The sequence below is a fragment of the Microcaecilia unicolor genome, chromosome 7 (genome assembly GCF_901765095.1).
Source record: "Microcaecilia unicolor chromosome 7, aMicUni1.1, whole genome shotgun sequence".
NCBI lineage: Eukaryota > Metazoa > Chordata > Amphibia > Gymnophiona > Siphonopidae > Microcaecilia > Microcaecilia unicolor.
In genome coordinates this window covers 115,811,439-115,829,243 of record NC_044037.1, presented here as the reverse complement: position 1 = coordinate 115,829,243, position 17,805 = coordinate 115,811,439, and the positions used below count along the sequence as shown (strand labels likewise).

At 42.7% G+C, this 17,805-nt stretch overlaps 1 protein-coding gene across 4 annotated transcripts in view; it reads left to right on the top strand.

The window, feature by feature from the left end:
• LOC115474697 (phosphatidylserine decarboxylase proenzyme, mitochondrial-like) overlaps nucleotides 1-17,805 on the top strand; it is a 55,395-nt gene that overhangs the window by 35,720 nt on the left and 1,870 nt on the right. For all 4 annotated transcript variants that reach the window (XM_030210310.1, XM_030210308.1, XM_030210309.1 and 1 more), the window contains 5 exons: nucleotides 1,101-1,224; nucleotides 6,322-6,552; nucleotides 7,515-7,656; nucleotides 7,951-8,097; nucleotides 8,245-8,405. In XM_030210310.1, coding sequence (XP_030066170.1) covers nucleotides 1,101-1,224; nucleotides 6,322-6,552; nucleotides 7,515-7,656; nucleotides 7,951-8,097; nucleotides 8,245-8,405 — 805 coding nt within the window. The remainder of the gene's footprint in view (nucleotides 1-1,100; nucleotides 1,225-6,321; nucleotides 6,553-7,514; nucleotides 7,657-7,950; nucleotides 8,098-8,244; nucleotides 8,406-17,805) is intronic.

The following is a 17,805-nucleotide window of genomic DNA, read 5'->3' as shown; positions in this document are numbered from 1 at the left end:
AAGCGCCCATTTCCCTGCCCATAACCATTCCCCTTTTTGTCTGCACATGTTAGAAGTTAGACGCAGTGCTTTACATAATACACTTAGTGAGATGTGCACGTAAATTCTAATTATTGCCAATTACTGCTTGTTAAGTGCTGTTGCCAATGCTAATTTGCTTAAGCCAATTAAGTTATGCGTGTTGTATAGAATCCACTTGGATTTTGGCACAGATCTTTAGGCATGATATATAGAATCCAGGGGATAGTGTATACCCATTTTGTTTTGTAGCTGTAATTCCCTTTTTTTAGGGCCTTTCCTTTGCAAATTTGCTGCAGTATCAGGAGTTCTTCCAGATGGGGGGAATAAATCAGTTCCTAGACTCAAGGAAATCTATTGCTCATTACACAAAATAAAATGTCCTCACACAAAAAAGATTGTTCCAATAAAAATAAGAGTTTACTGTAGAAATCTTGGCAGTAGGTACAAAGAAATTGCAGAACACAGTACAAAAAAATTCAGGTTTTACAGCTATGCAAAACATATTAAAAAATGCAATGTGTAGCACTTCTGGTGGCCTGGCTTGCCTCTCAAGACTTCTTTAAGAGCATTTTAGGGATTTTCTGCTGCTTTTTCAGACTCGCCCTTGAATGTACTCTCTTTCCTTGAATTGGTTTGCCTATCTTTTAGCCTTGGATGGATATTCTTCTGTAGATCCAGATGCAGATTTCTACACAAAGTACCAGCACACCAGACTTCCCCTTTGTCTCAGGACTAGTGGACTTTGTCCTGTGTTTTCATCTTGAAGAATAGAGCCCAGAGTGCAGGCCAGCCGGCCTCAGAGAGGAGGCTCCAGCTGGCGAGCTGCTTATCTTACTCCTTGACTCCTACCAGTAATACTGGCTGAGCCTGTATGTAGAGTGTTAAGAGAGATTCCGCCCCATGGAGATAGACCATGGACAACCCCCCCCCCCCCCCCTTTACTCCTTAGTAACACCCACTTGCAGATCGTGCTACATTAAGTCTTAATAGGCCTTGCATTGTCATTTGTCAGTAAGGTCAGGAAGATAACCAGTAAAAATCTGATGTTAAACTTCTTCTTGTATTTTTGTGTGTTTCAGGCTTTCAATACCACGGTTCTCCATCAAGCGGCGCCTTAGCCAATTCCCACGCCATGCCTTGCGCTTTCACTCATGGCAAATGCTAAAGCCACTGGCATATGCTGGGCTCAGGCCAACCAGCAAGGTGAGTGGCAGGAGAACTAAGCACACCTTGGGGAAGATGCAGAAAGACAGATGGTAGAGCCGCATGCCAGTGGTGTAGCACATGGCTTCTAAAGAAAAATTATCTCCACTAATTACTGTGGCGATATAGTAAGAAGTGAGCATGCAAATTACTACTGTGTTAAAAAGTTTGTGTTGTTAGGTAAAACAGTGTACATTACAGCAGTAATCTGTAACTCATGCCAAAATGTTCTCCTTCTTGTCAGTGTATGAGTGGTGATTGGCTCACACACTGACAGAAAGGGGGACAATTTTTTAAAAGTTGCTGGGTCTGCATCACCCCCAACATCACAAATCCATGGTAGTCTAGTGGTCCACCTCCCCCCCCCTGATCCCCTGCCCCAGTCATTAAAAAAAAATTCCCGGGTTGTCTAGCGGTCCCCCAAATATATTGCCTTATTTGGTAGCCTGACCCAGAGTGGTGAATCTCAACACACTGTTAAGGGTCAGGTACCACCAATTTAGAAACATGATGGCAGATAAGAGCCAAATGGCCCATCCAGTCTGCCCTTCCTCAGTAACCACTAACACCTCCTTTTCCTAAGGGATCCCACATGCCTGTCCCACACTTCCTTAAATTCTGGCAAAATCTTTGTCTCCAGTACCTCCACTTGGAGGCCATTGCGTGCATCCACCACCCTTTTCGTGAAGGAGTATTTTCTTAGATTCCTCCTATCTTAAGATGGATGGACCATTTGGCCCTTATTTGCCATCATGTTTCTAAATTGGTGGTGTCTGACCCTTAACAGTGTGTTGAGATTCACCACTCTGGGTCAGACCACCAAATAAGGCAATATTTGGGGGATGGGGGGCCACTAGACAACCCGCAATTTGAATGATGGTGGCACCAGAGTCGGGAATAAGTGGGCATTGCTCCTACCTTTCCACTTTTTCAGGTGAGTGGGGAGAGGAGGGGGTACACTAGGCTACCAGGGATTTTTTAAAATGTCAGGGCAAGTTGGGGAGGGGGAGTAAAGAAGAGGAGGGAAGGGGGACCACTAGACTACCAGGAAGTTTTTTTTATAAGTCGGGAGGATCATGTTAGGGGGGACTAGACTACCAAGGATTGTGTTTTTATGTCACGGGCTGGTGGTGGTGGTGGGGGGGGGGGGGGGGGGGGGGAGTTGGGTAAAGTCAGGAAAGGGGGGGGGGCACTAGATTACCAGGGCAACTAAACCTTCACATTGTGGTCATGTTGTATTCTATTAAAATCTTCTCTGCATTGCAACAGTTTAACTAATAGCCCCTTACATTTCTATACCACATGAACTAAAATTCTAGGTGGGGTACAATAATACATACAAAATCGTTGTTACATAAAACAATAAAACCATACCAAAGAACAACACACAATCATCTCTTCTACATTGTCGCATAGCAAGCTTGACTTAATCAATAGTACATTTTACTATGGTGTGAGCCAACATCTACCAACTGAGTACATTTCTGCTAAGATCTCCTTTCTGCATTGTACACCCAGTAACATGTGTGCACATACCTTGTAAACTGTGCACTTCTGCTTGAGGTAACTTTCTGCATCAGCCCCCTTGTGAGCTATGGAGGGGATTTAAAACACCTTCTAAGCTGTGGTAGGAATTCACTTTGTCTTTCAAGTCATAGCAAAGATTTATTATGCCTTTTGAACCATGGCTGTGATTCACCTTACCTTTTGAGCCATTAACTGGGATTGACTTCACATTCCATCTCACGTTAGGGCTTCTGTTAAATTCCTAGGATCCATCTTGATAGCACCATCACTTTCTGAAAACAGATTTCCTCTGTGGTTCAACACAGTTTTTTCACACTTAGGCAGATCCAATCTATTTGTTCTATGCTAGATCTTTTATCCCTTAGAATTCTTCTTGTGGCATTTGTCATCACTAAATTAGACTACTGTAACTCCTTTTATCATGGCTTACCGCTCACCCAAATTTGGCACCTCCAATTAGTGCAGAACACAGCTATTAAACTGCTATAAAACTACTACATGGGAAAAAAATGTTATGACCACTTATTACCTTTATTTATCTCAGAACACTGACTTCCTGTTTCTTCCGGATTCCTTTTAAATACCATTATCCATCAGGTATTTCAGTCTGGATTTCCAACATTTCTATTTAAAGTTCTTGTGCCTTATTCTTCTCATTGTGCTCTTAGCTCTTCCCAACAACACTTATGGTTCCCTCTTTCCATCACATATGGCTTGACTCCTTACGTAACACCTACTTCACTGTTGTTACACTCACTTTGTGGAACACTCTCCTTTTGTCCCTTAAGACCAAACCTTCCCTTGTAAAATGTAAGGGCTGCCTTAAAGCACACTTATTCTCTCAGGCATTCCTACAAACCCAACTCCCCTCCCTGTAGGTTGCAATTCTGTTCTTCTTATGTATTTTTCCTGCTGTTTTGCCCTCTATACTGCTCTCCTTATAACCCTTTTGGCAATTGTAATACTATCCTCTCCTACTGTGGTTCTCCCCATGTATCTCTCCCCCTCTGACTGCTCTTGATTACTCTGAGGGGCATAATCAAACGCGAACGCCCATGTATAAAAACGTCCATCTCCGGAGACGGCTCCGTGAAGAGGCGGAGCGAACCGTAAAATCGAAACGAGATGGCCATCCATCTTCGGTTTCGATTATACGGTTCAGCCCGCTGAAATCCCATCATTTGTGTCGACTCTAGAGATAGACGACACAAATGGTGAGATCGCTGGACCTAGAGATGGCCGTCCGCGGTTTTCAGCGATAATCGAAACCGCTGCTGGCCATCTCAAAAAATGGACTTAATCCAAGCCATTTGGTCGTGGGAGGGGCCAGCATTCGTAGTGCACTGGTCCCCCTGAGATGCCTCTATGCCAGCCTCAAATATCATACCTAGCTCCTTGACAGCAGTATGCAGGTCCCCGGAGCAATTTTAGTTTAGTTGGTGCTGCGTGGGACCCATGCAGAGAGCAAAAATTGGAAGAAAAAAAAAACATGCAAGTGCAGTCAGGGACGTCAAAAAACAAACAAACATGCAAGTGCAGTCAGGGACGTCCAAATTAAAACAATAGTAATAGGGGGATTTGAACCAGAGCAATTTTAGTTTAGTTGGTGCTGCGTGGGACCCATGCAGAGAGCAAAAATCAGAAGAAAAAAAAAACATGCAAGTGCAGTCAGGGACGTCCAAATTAAAACAATAGTAATAGTGGGATTTGAACCAGCCACCTTCTGATTACAAGACCTGTGCTCTAACCACTGCACCACTTATTCGCTTCCTAGACCTCCTTCCCTTTCCATTAAGTCCCTCTAAGTTTGTCAGCCAATCACAGCTTGTTTAGCTGACACCGATGTCAGGTAAATGAACTGTGATTGGCTGACAGGGACTTAATGGAAAGGGAAGGAATATCTAAGCAACTGAATAAGTGGTGCAGTGGTTAGAGCACAAGTCTTGTAATTAGAAGGTGGCTGGTTCGAATCCCCCTATTACTATTGTTTTAATTTGGACGTCCCTGACTGCACTTGCATGTTTTTTTTTTTGGACGTCCCTGACTGCACTTGCATGTTTTTTTTCTTCCGATTTTTGATCTCTGAATGGGTCCCGCGCAGCACCAACTAAACTAAAATTGCTCAGGGGACCTGCATACTGCTGTCATGGAGCTAGGTATGGTATTTGAGGCTGGAAAAAATATTTAAACAGTTTGTTTTTTTTAGGGTGGGAGGGGGTTAGTGACCACTGGGGGAGACAGGGGAGATCATCCCCGATTCCCTCCGGTGGTCATCTGGTCAGTTTGGGCACCTTTTGGAAGCTTGGTCGTGAAAAAAAACAGGACCAACTTTGTGTGGACTAAATGCTCGTCGGGCACGTCTTGCTTCTTTCCATTATCAGGCGCGGAGGTCCATCTTAACCACGCCCCGGAACGCCCCTGTCCCGCATTCGCTACCGTTCGGCCACGCCCCGGAGAATTTCGCCCGTCCCCGTGACGGAAAGCAGTTGGGGCCGTCCAAATTCAGCTGTCGATTATACCTGTTTTTGAGACAGACGTCCATCTCCTGATTTGTGTCGGAAGATGGGCGTCCGTCTCTTTCGAAAATAAGCTGGTCTGTCTATTATATGTTGGTCTAATCTGTACACTGTTTTCTTCTTTGATTAGATATACCCTTTTCCCCATTATCATTGATTTGAATAGTAAACTGCTTAGATGTCTTATGTACACATAGCAGTATATCAAATAAAATTGAACTTCCAAACCACAGTTTTTTTTTTCCTGATTTACTCTACCTCTCAAATCACAATGAGGATGTATTTCAGCTCCCAGGTTTTTATTGGAGATTGACCATAACAAAGAGAGATAGAAAGAAAGAGAAACAAGGCACAGAAAGTTTTACCTAACTTCCTTATGCTTAGATTCAGACTGTCAGCTGTTTGGAAGAGGGATATGCTAACTTTGAACTATCTAGTACACTGAAAGTGCTACAACATACAGCCCATCTTGTATGCAAAGTCCCTCGGTTTACCAAATCAGCCCCTCTTTAATCAAGCTGGATTGGCTTCCTATAAATGCAAGAGTCACCTTTAAACTGTGCACCCTTATCAAATTTTGTTCAGTCTTCTACCTGATTATATGCAACACTTGCTGCAATTACCATCACACAATGCCCATCCTGCACTGAGAGATTATCTACTTCTCCATTTTCTGAACTGTAAGAATCTCTGTTAAAAATCAATTCATGATGCCAGTTTCTCATACCAATCTACTCAGCAATGGAATTCCCTCCCAAAGTCAATTAGGAGCGTTTCCGATTACCTAAAATTTTGTAAATTATTGAAAGCATTTTTATTTAGTGAATTTTTGTCACTGTTGATCATTGTAATTTTCTTAGCTACTTTATTTTCAAATGAGTCATTCTGCTGCTATGATGTTATACTTCTTATTGTCTTTTACTTTTGTTTAATCCTTATTGTATTTTGCTTTAAAGTTTGTAAGCCACATTGAACCCGAACTTGTTTGGGATAATGTGGGGTATAAATGCTATAAAATAAATAAATAAATGAAGCTTCGTTTCTCCTCCTCAAGGCCGTCTACAGTCGAGCCCCCACTCGCCTCCTTTCACGACTCTGGGGTCTTCTAAACACCGTGATACTGCCTTTGTGGCTGCGTAAGCCTCTCCTGGCCCTCTATGTTTGGGCTTTCTCTGTCAACATGCAGGAAGCTGAAGAGGAGGACCTGAAACAATACCGCAACCTGGGAGAGCTCTTCAGACGCCAGCTCAAGCCTTCAGTACGACCTATTGCTTCCCACAATGTGGTAAGAAAGGCAATAAGAAATATCTTGATTGGAGGGTGTCTATAGAAGAAAGAACTTCAAGAGTAATGTAATGCTAGCTGACAGAATGGGCTAGATTCAGTAAATAGTGCTCAAATATCATCGCTGAAAAACAATTGGTGCTCAATGCTATTCCACAATGGGTACTCAAAGATGAGCATCCATTATAGAATAGCATTGAGTGTCGATTTGGCCGCCAGAACTTATACCTGCTGAAACCAGATGTAATTTCCTATGCCCAATTTAGGCGCACATCCCCGGTATTCTATAACAGTGTGTGCAAATTTTAGGAATACCCCTGAGCCGCCCGTGCCCCTCTCGTGGCCATGCCCCCCCCCCTTTTGAGTTGCACGCTATGGGATTTGGCTGAAGATTGTTATAGAATAGCACATAGCAAAATGTGCACCCAGTTTCAAATTGATGTGGATTAGTGCCAATTAGCACCCAATTATTGGCACTAATTGGTTCCTTAGCCGATTTAATTGGGCACACATCTTGGATCAGTGCCCAGTTTTGGGCATCATATATGGAATCTGGGAGAAAATGTCTTGATGGAGGGAGAACTTTGTTATTACCTAGTGTTAATTACAAGGCATGCTTTATTTATTTATTTATTTATTTTATTAGGATTTATTTACCGCCTTTTTGAAGGAATTCACTCAAGGCAGTGCACAGTAAGAATAGATCAAACATGAGCAATAGACAATTACAGCAATAAAAATATTCAAAAACAATACAAAGTATGGCGTGGTATACTATTTACATCAACACAATATGTAATAGAACATTATAGGTGATAGTGAAGGGTAAAGCAAAGATGTAACGTATAGAAGGGTAAGAAAGTAGGAAGAGTTAGAAAGTAATGCGATTGATTTAAAGAAAGTTGCACATGAGGTCAGAGAAATGGTTAAATGTTATTTTAGCTATATTTTGGTGTATTTTAGGTGAGTCCTGCAGACGGTCGAATTCTGCATTTTGGACAGGTTCGGAACTCTCAGGTGGAACAGGTGAAAGGTCTCACATACTCCCTGGAGAGTTTCTTTGGACCCCAGGACTGGAGGGGAGCTGACAACAATGGAGTAAAAGGTGACAGACTTTGAAAATAGATTAATACATGCTGTGAGACTGAATCAGAATACAGACTGGTATGTGCGAGGAGACTGAATCAAAGTATGTGAGCAGTGGAATTCAATAGGAGTATAAATTGGTTTGTGTAACAGCGTTCACTCAGAGTCCAAATTAGTATATGCTGTGGAATTCATTTGGAATATAGACCACTTTTTGAAGTAGGACTGATTGAGATGTACAGGTAGGATCTTATTTCCCAACCTTTCAAGTCTCTAGAGTGATAATGCTCCTCTTCCTCTCCTTGCTTCATAGTTGGCGATAGAGCTTTGTTCCAGAAGCAGCTGGGACTGCACAAGGGAAATCGCCTCTACCACTGTGTGATATATTTAGCACCAGGAGATTACCACAGATTTCATTCACCCACCGACTGGAACATTCATCATAGACGCCATTTCCCTGGTAAGTCTAACAAGCTATCACATTGACAGCTTCTCAAGGTACCTTCCACCCTCTTTTTTTACACATTTAAATTATTTCTTACACTCAGTTTCAGCCATACTGTGAAACCAGCAGAGACCCCAACCTACTGTGTCTGTTTCACTGCAGGTGCCCTCATGTCAGTGAATCCTGGCATTGCTCACTGGATCACAGGGCTGTTCTGTCAGAATGAGCGGGTGGTGTTGTCTGGGGAGTGGCAGTATGGGTTTTTCTCCCTCACTGCCGTTGGAGCCACTAATGTAGGTTCCATCCGGATCTACTGTGACCAGGTGAGTATAAAGCACTAGGAGATGGAAATGTCACAGGAGACTCCAGCAAAATAATGGGGCAGTAGGAAATGTAATGTTTTGCTCCTGAATAACCTGTGTATGGCCAGTAATTTAGGAAAGTCTACTCATGGACTACTCCTGGTTCTAGAAGGACCTTTGCTTAGTAACCAACAAGACTAAATTCAGACCCCAAGAAGGAGAAGAAAAGTCCAAGATTACAAATAAACCTCAGAAATTTGAACACAGAAGTTGCAAAACTTCACTTCCGCTAAAGAAACAGGCTTCTGGAACCAAGGTGAATTTGGATTTTAGGGATTTAATTACTCACGTTTTCCAAATCCAGGCTCAAGGTGAGTTACAAGATACACAGCTGGACTTAGTCTCAGTCAGTGGTATTCACTCCCAGTTTGAGGTCAGATTTTCAGGAAATCCGTAATGAATATGCATTTATTACTACGAACTGGGCTAAATACTCAACAATTAGTCACTTAGCAGTAGATTCCCATATAATTTGACTAATACTCTATTAACATACATTACTTATATCTAATAACCCATATGTACAAAGCCAATTGTGCTGTTTATTACAAAATTACAAACTCATATTACAACAACAAAAACTAGAATGACGTAAATGATATTCCTTTTTGAAAACCACACCAAACAGAGGAACAGAAAGCTAGTGAATATGCATGAGAGAGATATGCATACAATGGAGGTAATAGGTATGCAAATCTCTTCCATTGGCCTTTGAGGAATGGAAATGGATCCAAAGATCTAAGCTGTACCTGCTAAATTGGAAAGAAATCTAGAATTAATTATGAATCAACTGAACAAGTCACAGAAAAAAAAAGCTGTTTTTCCATATTTGTTTTTAGAAAATTCCAAGGCAAATGCTGTTCCTGAAAGCCAGACAGAAAACAATCTAAATGAAAAGTTTCAAGAAAACAGCAGGAAGAAACAGGCAAAATTTCAGAATCTGATAAAAGTGAAATAATTTACTGATGGTGCTATTATAGCCTTCTTAAAAGAAGAAAGGGAAATTTGCTTACATCCCAGAAAATTCAAGGAAAATTGATGAGCAAACACAACTGCAAAAAGGGCTTAGTGATAACTTAAATATCGGTCTCAAAGCAGCAATACTTGGCAAAGTAAATAGGAAGAAGCATTTAAGTCTGGGTTTTCCAAATCTGTCCAGGGGAGCTGATAGCCAGTTGGGATTTTAGGACATCCATGATAAATATACATGAGAGAAATTTTCATATCTTGGAGACCCAGCACATGTAAATTTATCTAAAGCATATTTGTAAATCTAACTAGATGTGTTGTCCTCGGGACAGGTCTGGGAAACCATTACTTAAAAGAGACCATGCAAGTCTCAGAACAGACCAAGTGAAGCGACAAGAAGGGAAAAACTTTTACAGAAACATTGAAACTTCAGGGCAAACACAAGCCAAGCAAATAACTGGAATAGAAAGGGCTTTGAGCACATTTTTCCAGGGATGGTACTAGGGTGGGGCGACTGGGGTATACTCCCAGACACTGTAATTTTTAAGGTCCTGACCTAATGTCTTGGGAATATTGCCTACAAATGGTGTAGTTTTGCGAATACCGTGCCAGTAATGAACCTTGTTTTGTACAGTATTGCCACAGGTGTCAGAATACCAAGTTCCGGCATAGCATTTCTCCATCTTTTCATCTTGTGTTGAACAAGGAAAACATAGAATGCATTTTCACAAACTTTAATAAAGAAATCATTAAGATTTGAAACCAAATATGCTTTTTTGTATACTCCAGGAAGTATAAACTTTACTGTCAACTTTAAAACTTTCAGGAGCCTAAAGGCTTTCTCTCTCATGTACCTAGGGGAAGTGCTTAGTACAGAGGGCACTTCATCTTTTGGATGTATTCTGCGGAAGACAAAAGAAACATGTCCTGAATGGGAAGGTTTTATGATCACATTATCAAAGCCTGAGCATGTGATGGTGGGCATTATGACTGAGAATGAAGTTTTAGTCAGTTTAGTTGTCCTCTTCTGGTTTCTGAGATGATGGAATTGCCTGATTTGGGTCCAGCTCAATTAGAAACATAGGTGTTAATATTCAGTTGGTGGCAGCAAGCATTTTTTATAAACCCTGATTGCTGCTGGCTAAATCGAACCTGGATATTCAGAGCCAGGTCCCATCCGGGCACTGGCCCTGATTATCTAGATGTTATATGTGTATGGCCAATATTCAGTGCCATGCCCACATAGTTAACCAGGCAAAGTTAGGACTACTGTTTATACAATCTTATTTGCCCAGTTAGCTATGTGGGTTCCAGCACTGAATACTGCTGGTAACTGCATAACTCCAGGTTCCACCCATACTCCGCCCTTGGAGTGCCACGGTGGTCAGAATGGATAGTCAGCGGCACTGTCCAGTTAAGTGCCGCTGAATGTCCCCTCTTGACTTGCGCACCATCAGGCAGGACCCTCTCATGCTCAGTTAAATCATTTTGGAATATTGGGTCCATCAAAGGTGTAGGCAGATAAGGATCACTTAGTTCACTCAGTCTTGCTATTTGGGCCTGTCTGTTGTACTGTCACAGCCTCACAATGATTCCTAGTGTCTGTCATATTCATGCTTGAATTTTGACCTGGTTGTGGCTTTTAGCATCTTTGCTGGAGGTTGTTTTTTTTGTGCTTTTTAGGCACATTTTGCTTAAGAGATAGCAGCTACTGGGGAAGGCCCATCTGTCTTTTCATTTATCTGTCCATACTCATCTGTCTGTTAGTGTGTGCACAAATAAACAGAGCAAAGAAGTGGGAAACGTGAAGAGCCAGCAGGAGGCCACAGATCCTGACTGCAGAAGAGGCCAAGCAGCAGCACTGAAGAACTGGTGGGAGTCCACAGGTTCAACCAACAAGAAGAGAGGAGCAGCAAATTTAAAGAGTTCTACCAGCAGAAGAGCCAGAACTGTGCTGAAAAGCTGGTGGGATTCCTGGGTTCCACTGACAGAAACGAGGGAGCAGAGCTGCCAAGAAGGCCTGATTTTTGAGAGGAAGATTCTGTGACACACCCCAGCCCTACCCATTTCACCTCCTGCTCCACCCCTGGCACACCTCAATTCCACAGCTATGGCACCAACAAGCTGCCCCCCACCACAGCAGCAGGAGATGTCTTAATATAACATTATCTAAGGCTGCCACAGAACCAGTCTGGTGATAACAGCTGTGAGATTTTGCAACTCTCATCATGAGGCTGGTCCCATTGCAGCAGGAGATGACGTCTTATTAACACGCCTTCTCCTGCTGGTGGAGGGGGAGGCTGCTGATTCCTTGCCTCCTCAGCAGAAGTGCAAGAGATGATCCGCAAAAGCGGGAGTCTCCCACTGAATGCAGGAGACTTGACAGGTCTGAAGGAGAGAAGTGCTGGAGAGTTAGCAGGAGTCCCTAAGCCGGTGGAGTTTGGCAGAGTTTCAGAGAAGGGACAGGCGGAAAGGAAAGGCAGTGCTAGAGCAGGAGAGTGTAGGACTGAGGGGGCAGGGTTTAAAGGAGGGAGTAGCATTAGAAGAAAGGGGAAGGGTGAAAGGGTGGAGCGTAAGGGAAAGGAATAGTTAGAAATGTGATGTGAAAACGTTTGATAGGTTCATCACACTTCTAAAGTCATTGCACTGGCTCCCAGTCCAAAACTCAAGTTCAATTCAAACTGTACTTTTGTGTTTAGAATTCGATTAGGCTCACCCCCCTGACTATATGACTTCTCTGATAAATCTTCCTCCATTAGGTAGATCTTCTTGTGCTTTGAGTGCCTTGGTCCTACACTACCCATCAGTCTGAGAAATTAAAGAAAATGTTTGTCTTTTTTTTTTCATATCAAGAGCATCTCTTCCTGATGATGTTAAATCAAGAATGAACCAATATTAGTTTTAGTAAATAAAAACTTTGATTTCTAAATTTCATTTAATTCTGAAATTTGTAGTTTTTCTAAATCATGTCTATCCTAGAAATGACTAGCTTCTTAAGATCGTAATCTGCACCGAAGGGATGGAATTAGAAGAAAAGGAAAGGGTTAAAGGGGTGGAGCATAAGGGGAGGGGTAAGGTATACCCGAGTTTGATTTGTCCTTGCCTTTCTCAGGGCACAGACCGTAAAAGTCTGCCCAGCACTGTTCTTGTACTAAAAGTTCTGAAGCTAACATCGAAGCCCCTTAAAATTTACACTCCAGCCCATCCATATCTATTCAGTTACAATCAGGGCATAGACTGTAGAAGTCTGCCCAGCACCGGTTTTGCTTCCCAATTACCGGCATTGCCACCCAATCTCCACCAAGATTCCATAGATCCATTCCTTCTAAACAGGATTCCTTTGTGTTTATCCCACGCATGTTTGAATTCCATTACCATTTTCATCTCCACCACCTCCCATGGGAGGGCATTCCACGTATCTACCACCCTTTTTGTGAAAAAATACTTCCTGACATTACTCCTGAGTCTGCCCCCCTTCAACATGTTCATATCCTTTAGTTCTACCAACTTCCTGTCTCTGGAAAAGGTTTGTTTGCGGATTAATACCTTTGAAATATTTGAATGTCAACCCTGTTTCTTCTTTCCTCCAAGGTATACATGTTCAGGTCGGGAAGTCTCTCCTCGTACAGTTTGCAACGCAAATCCCATATCATTTTTGTAGCTTTTCTTTGCACCACTTCCAGTCAACCAGTGCTGGGATTCTGATAGCATGAGTCCTGAAGTACAACTACCTGTGAATTTTCTCCCATGTTTATTAGTACTACTAACTTACTAATTGGTCTGCTCATTGAAGCAATGGGTGTGAGATTGGGAGCTAAAAACCAGGGCTCCTTTGAGATCCTTACATTATGGACTCTAAATCTAGTCAATGCAACAACAGCAGCAACAACACCCCCCCCCCCCCCCAAAAAAAAAAAAAAAACAAGCCATGCAAAATGCCCCCCCCCCCCCCCAAAAAAAAAAAAAAAAAAACATTGAAAGAAATAGGAGGAAATATTTTGTCACTGAAAGAATAGTTATACTCTGGCACTCTTTGGCAGAGGATGTGGTAATGGCAGTTAGCATATCTGGGTTTAAAAAAGGTTTTCTGGAGGAAAAGTCTATAGTCTGCTATTGAGACAGACATGGGGAAACAACTGCTTGCCCTGGGATCTGTAACATGGAATGTTGCCATTTGTAGCATGGAGGTTTCTGCCAGGTACTTGTGACCTGGATTTGCCACTGCTGGAAGCAGGATACTGGGCTAGATGGACCATTGGCCTGATCCAGGATGTTCTTATGTTTTGTGAAAAATTAGCCAAATGTAGTCAGCACTTCTTTGTATTACCCTTTCCTGCACAGTCTACTACAGACAAAGTTTTTGTAAATTTATAAATAAGGAGCAGCTGTGGTGCTCCTTATTTATACATTTGGAGAGAAACTTTGCTATCTGGCCCAGCTAAAAAAGATGCCACGTCTTAGCACATCAGCTCCTTTATGTATTGTGTGCAGTTCTGATCATCTAATCTCATAAAAGATGTACCAAAACTAAAAAAAAAGTACAAAGAAATAGAACAAATGGTAAAGGGAACAATTTACAGGATTGGGCTCTTCAGCTTGGAGAAAACTGACAGAGGATATAATAGATGTTTCTAAACTCATAAATGGTGTGGAACAAATAAACAGGGAACAGATATTGAAATAATATTAGGACTATTGAACATGCCATGAAAGTAGTAGCAGATTTAAACAAATTTATGAAGGCATTTTTTCTGTCTATGCACAATGAAGTGGTAGAATTTGTTGCTGACAGGTGTGACTACGGCCGGAATATAGCTAGGATTAAACAAGTTTATCTTTTGTGCAGGGCCGCCGAGAGACAAGGCTGGGGCAAGGTGGCCCGGCTCCATCCCCCCCACCGCTGCCACCCCCCGTCGCTGCAGTCCGCAGTCTCACCTGCCTGCCTCCATGGCTCCGGGCCCCCTGCATTCAAAGCGGCAGTCGCAGATCGCCTCTCTTCTGGCCTTCCCTCCCTGTGTCCCGCCCTCATCTGATGTAACTTCCGGTTTCCGCGAGGGCGGGACACAGGGAGGGAAGGCGATCTGCGACTGCCGCTTTGAATGTAGGGGGCCCGGAGCCGTGGAGGCAGGCACGTGAGATCGGGGGTGGCAGCGGCGGCCTTGTCTCTCTGCGGCCCTGCACAAAAGATAAAGTTGGAGGCCCGGGGAATTTTGCCCCCCCCCCCCCCATCTCGGCGGCCCTGCTTTTGTGCCAGGGTAGTCCGGTTGGTGCCAATATATGGACTGTAATCTCCTCCTCTCTATAATCTTTATGTTGTTGTTCTTGTTGATGTATTTCTCATTAGCTTTTGGCTGTTCATCCTGTCTACTGGTTCTAAATAAAGATTAAAAAAAAGGATTAAACATTGAATATCAATGGGGGTTATTCTGCCTTTTTCCCAATAAGTAGGGGGACTAGACAAGGGTGCCCGCTGTCCCCACTTTTGTTTGCCTTATACATAGAGCCGTTAGCAGAAAAGATACGAGAGCATCCGGAACTGAAAGGGATGAGGAGAGGAGAGAGAGAACACCGTATAGCGTTATTTGCGGACGATATGTTACTGTATGTGAAGGACCCGGGGGAGAAGCTATCGGTGATTCAAGGGATTTTTGAAGAGTATGGTAGATATGCAGGGTTGAAAATAAACATGGAAAAAAGCGAGATCATGGGAATATCACTGCATAAAGAGGAAGAATCAATGGTGAGGGAGAGGTACAATTTAAATGGACACCACATAAACTTAGGTATTTGGGGATACAGATACCAGGGAACTTAAATAGAGTATTTCAACTTAATTACGGCCGTTTGCAGGAGCAGATTAGAAACGATTTGTTGAGATGGAAAAATAAATGGCTCTCCTGGTGTGGGAGAATGGCGGTGATTAAAATGAATGTGCTCCTGCGCATATTGTTCTTATTTCAAGCACTGCCTGTAGCGGTACCGAAGCCATTTCTTAGGAGACTGCAAAGCTCCTTAATGAAATTTATATGGGAAAATAAGAAACCGCGACTGGCGCAAAGAATTTTATGGGGTGAAGTGGGGAGGGGAGGGAGAGCAGTCCCAAATCTGGAGTGGTATTACTGGGGAGGTCAAATGAGGATGATCTTAGATTGGGAAAGGGGGATAAAGAAACCGGCGGTACAGGTGGAACAGTCATACTGGCCACAAAGAAGCCTGAGATCACTACTGTGGACAACGGATTCTATAGGGAAAGGGTAGCAGGGAGATAAGAGTCCATATCTATTGCACCTAATAGAATTGTGGGGGAAAATAAGGAAATGGTGGGGGTGGACAGAAGGAGTATCGTCTATGGCATCCATAAGGTGGGAACCCAAGTTTGGGGCGGGCAGGGAAAATGCAGCATTTGCAAGATGGGAGCAGAAGGGAGTAGTGAAATTTAGGGACGTGCTGCATGGGAGTGGAATAATGAGTTTTGAAGAGGTGACAACCCGATATAGGATCCCAGAGGCAGAGAGATTTGCATATATGCAATTAAAACACTTTATGGATAAAGAGGGGTGGAAGAGGGGACACCCCAGGGATAAGGAAAGTTTAGAGAATCTGTGGATATTACTGGGGAGAGTCCCAAAACCCATATCGGTTATATACAGATTTCTCCAAGGGGCTGAGGATAAAGAATACCCATTTCAGGAAGCTTGGGAGAGGGATCTGAAATACCAATTTACAGAGAGGGAATGGGAAAATATATGTGGGGAAGTACAAAAAGCCTCGGTCTGTGCGCTAATACAGGAAAACGCATACAAGGTTCTTACAAGATGGTACTATACCCCAGAGAGGCTAAACAAGATGTACACAGGAGCATCAGACATGTGTTGGAGATGCAAAAGCCAGAAAGGCACATTTCTACATGTGTGGTGGACATGTGGGAGGGTGGTACCATTTTGGGAGGCAGTGATGAGAGCGCTGGCCCGCACGATGGGAATATCCTTGGTGTGTGGGCTGCGACAATGCTTATTAGGAATGTATAATGAGCGAGAAGAGTGGGAGGAGAGTAAATTGATGCGGTGGGGATTGGCAGCGGCTAAGTGCCTCCTCGCACGCTGCTGGAAATCAGTAGACCCCCCCCCGAAAATAGAAGATTGGAAGATCAAAGTGAGACTTTTGTGGCATATGGAACAGTATACAGAAGGGAGGGTGAGCCCCAAAGAAAAAGGGGATGGGCAAGACTGCAAATGATTGAGGGATTATAAGGGAACGAGGATACATTCCAGGGAAAGGAGATAGGTAGGAAGGGGGGGGGGGGGAGGGATTGATTCAGGACAAATGGACTGACGGAGGGGGGGAGAGGTGGGGGGGGGTAGATAGGGGGGTAAAGTGGGTTTCACCACCTGTGTTAGTTAAGGAGCAAAAATAAAGTTGGAAATAGTATAGAGTGGAACATGGATGGTGGGAATGGTAATAAAAGAATGGAGTGAAAATAGCAAGAAAAAAAAAAAAAAAGCTAGTGTGACAGCCAATATAGTAGGAAGATGTAAAGAAATGGATCCATATGAGGTGAATACTCGTTGGACTGTTTACACAAATGTTTCAAAGTGTTTTCAAAGGTTGTAAAATAAAAATTTAAAGTAAAAAAAAAAAAAAAGTACAACCTAAGAGATGTGACCAATGCATCCTTAGGTGGGTTTCTGGGGGAGAAAAAAAAAAAAAACATATAAAAGTTGAATTCTTGAGTGATGCGACTCTCTGAGCATCGACACAGAAAAGAAACTTATTGCCATTGCAAAGCCCATCTAATCTGCACTGTGACATCCCATAAATATTTGAAGGGAGGTGACAGAAAGTTAAATAGTTTTTCAGGGTTGAAAGAGAGGGAGGGGGGTTGGGAGGGATAGAGAAAAGATGGGGGGCATGATTGATCCCACCACCACCTGTGACAGGCAGGCGGAAAGTAAAATTGGGGACAATATAGAGAGGAACAAGGTTGGAGGGTATTGTATTTTGAGATGTGTGTAATGAACAAGATGTGTCAATGTAGGCTATATAAGTTAATTGGACAGTTAATATGTTGAGACTTTGAGAAGAAATGGAAACATAAGTGGATGTATATTGTATGGTCTTGATACAAATGTTTAAAGATATTTCAAAAGACTTAATAAAAATTTAAAGTAAAAAAAAAAAAAAAAGGATTAAACAAGTTGAAAAGTGCACACTTACCCCCCCCCGATTCTATATAGCGCGCCTAAAGATTTACCAAAATCCAAGTGTATTCTATAACAATGTGTGTAACTTAATTGACTTAACAAGCTAATCAGCATTCATAACAGCTCTTAACAAGAAATGAGCACTAATTGTCAGTAATTAGAATTTATATGCACAACTCACTAAGCACATT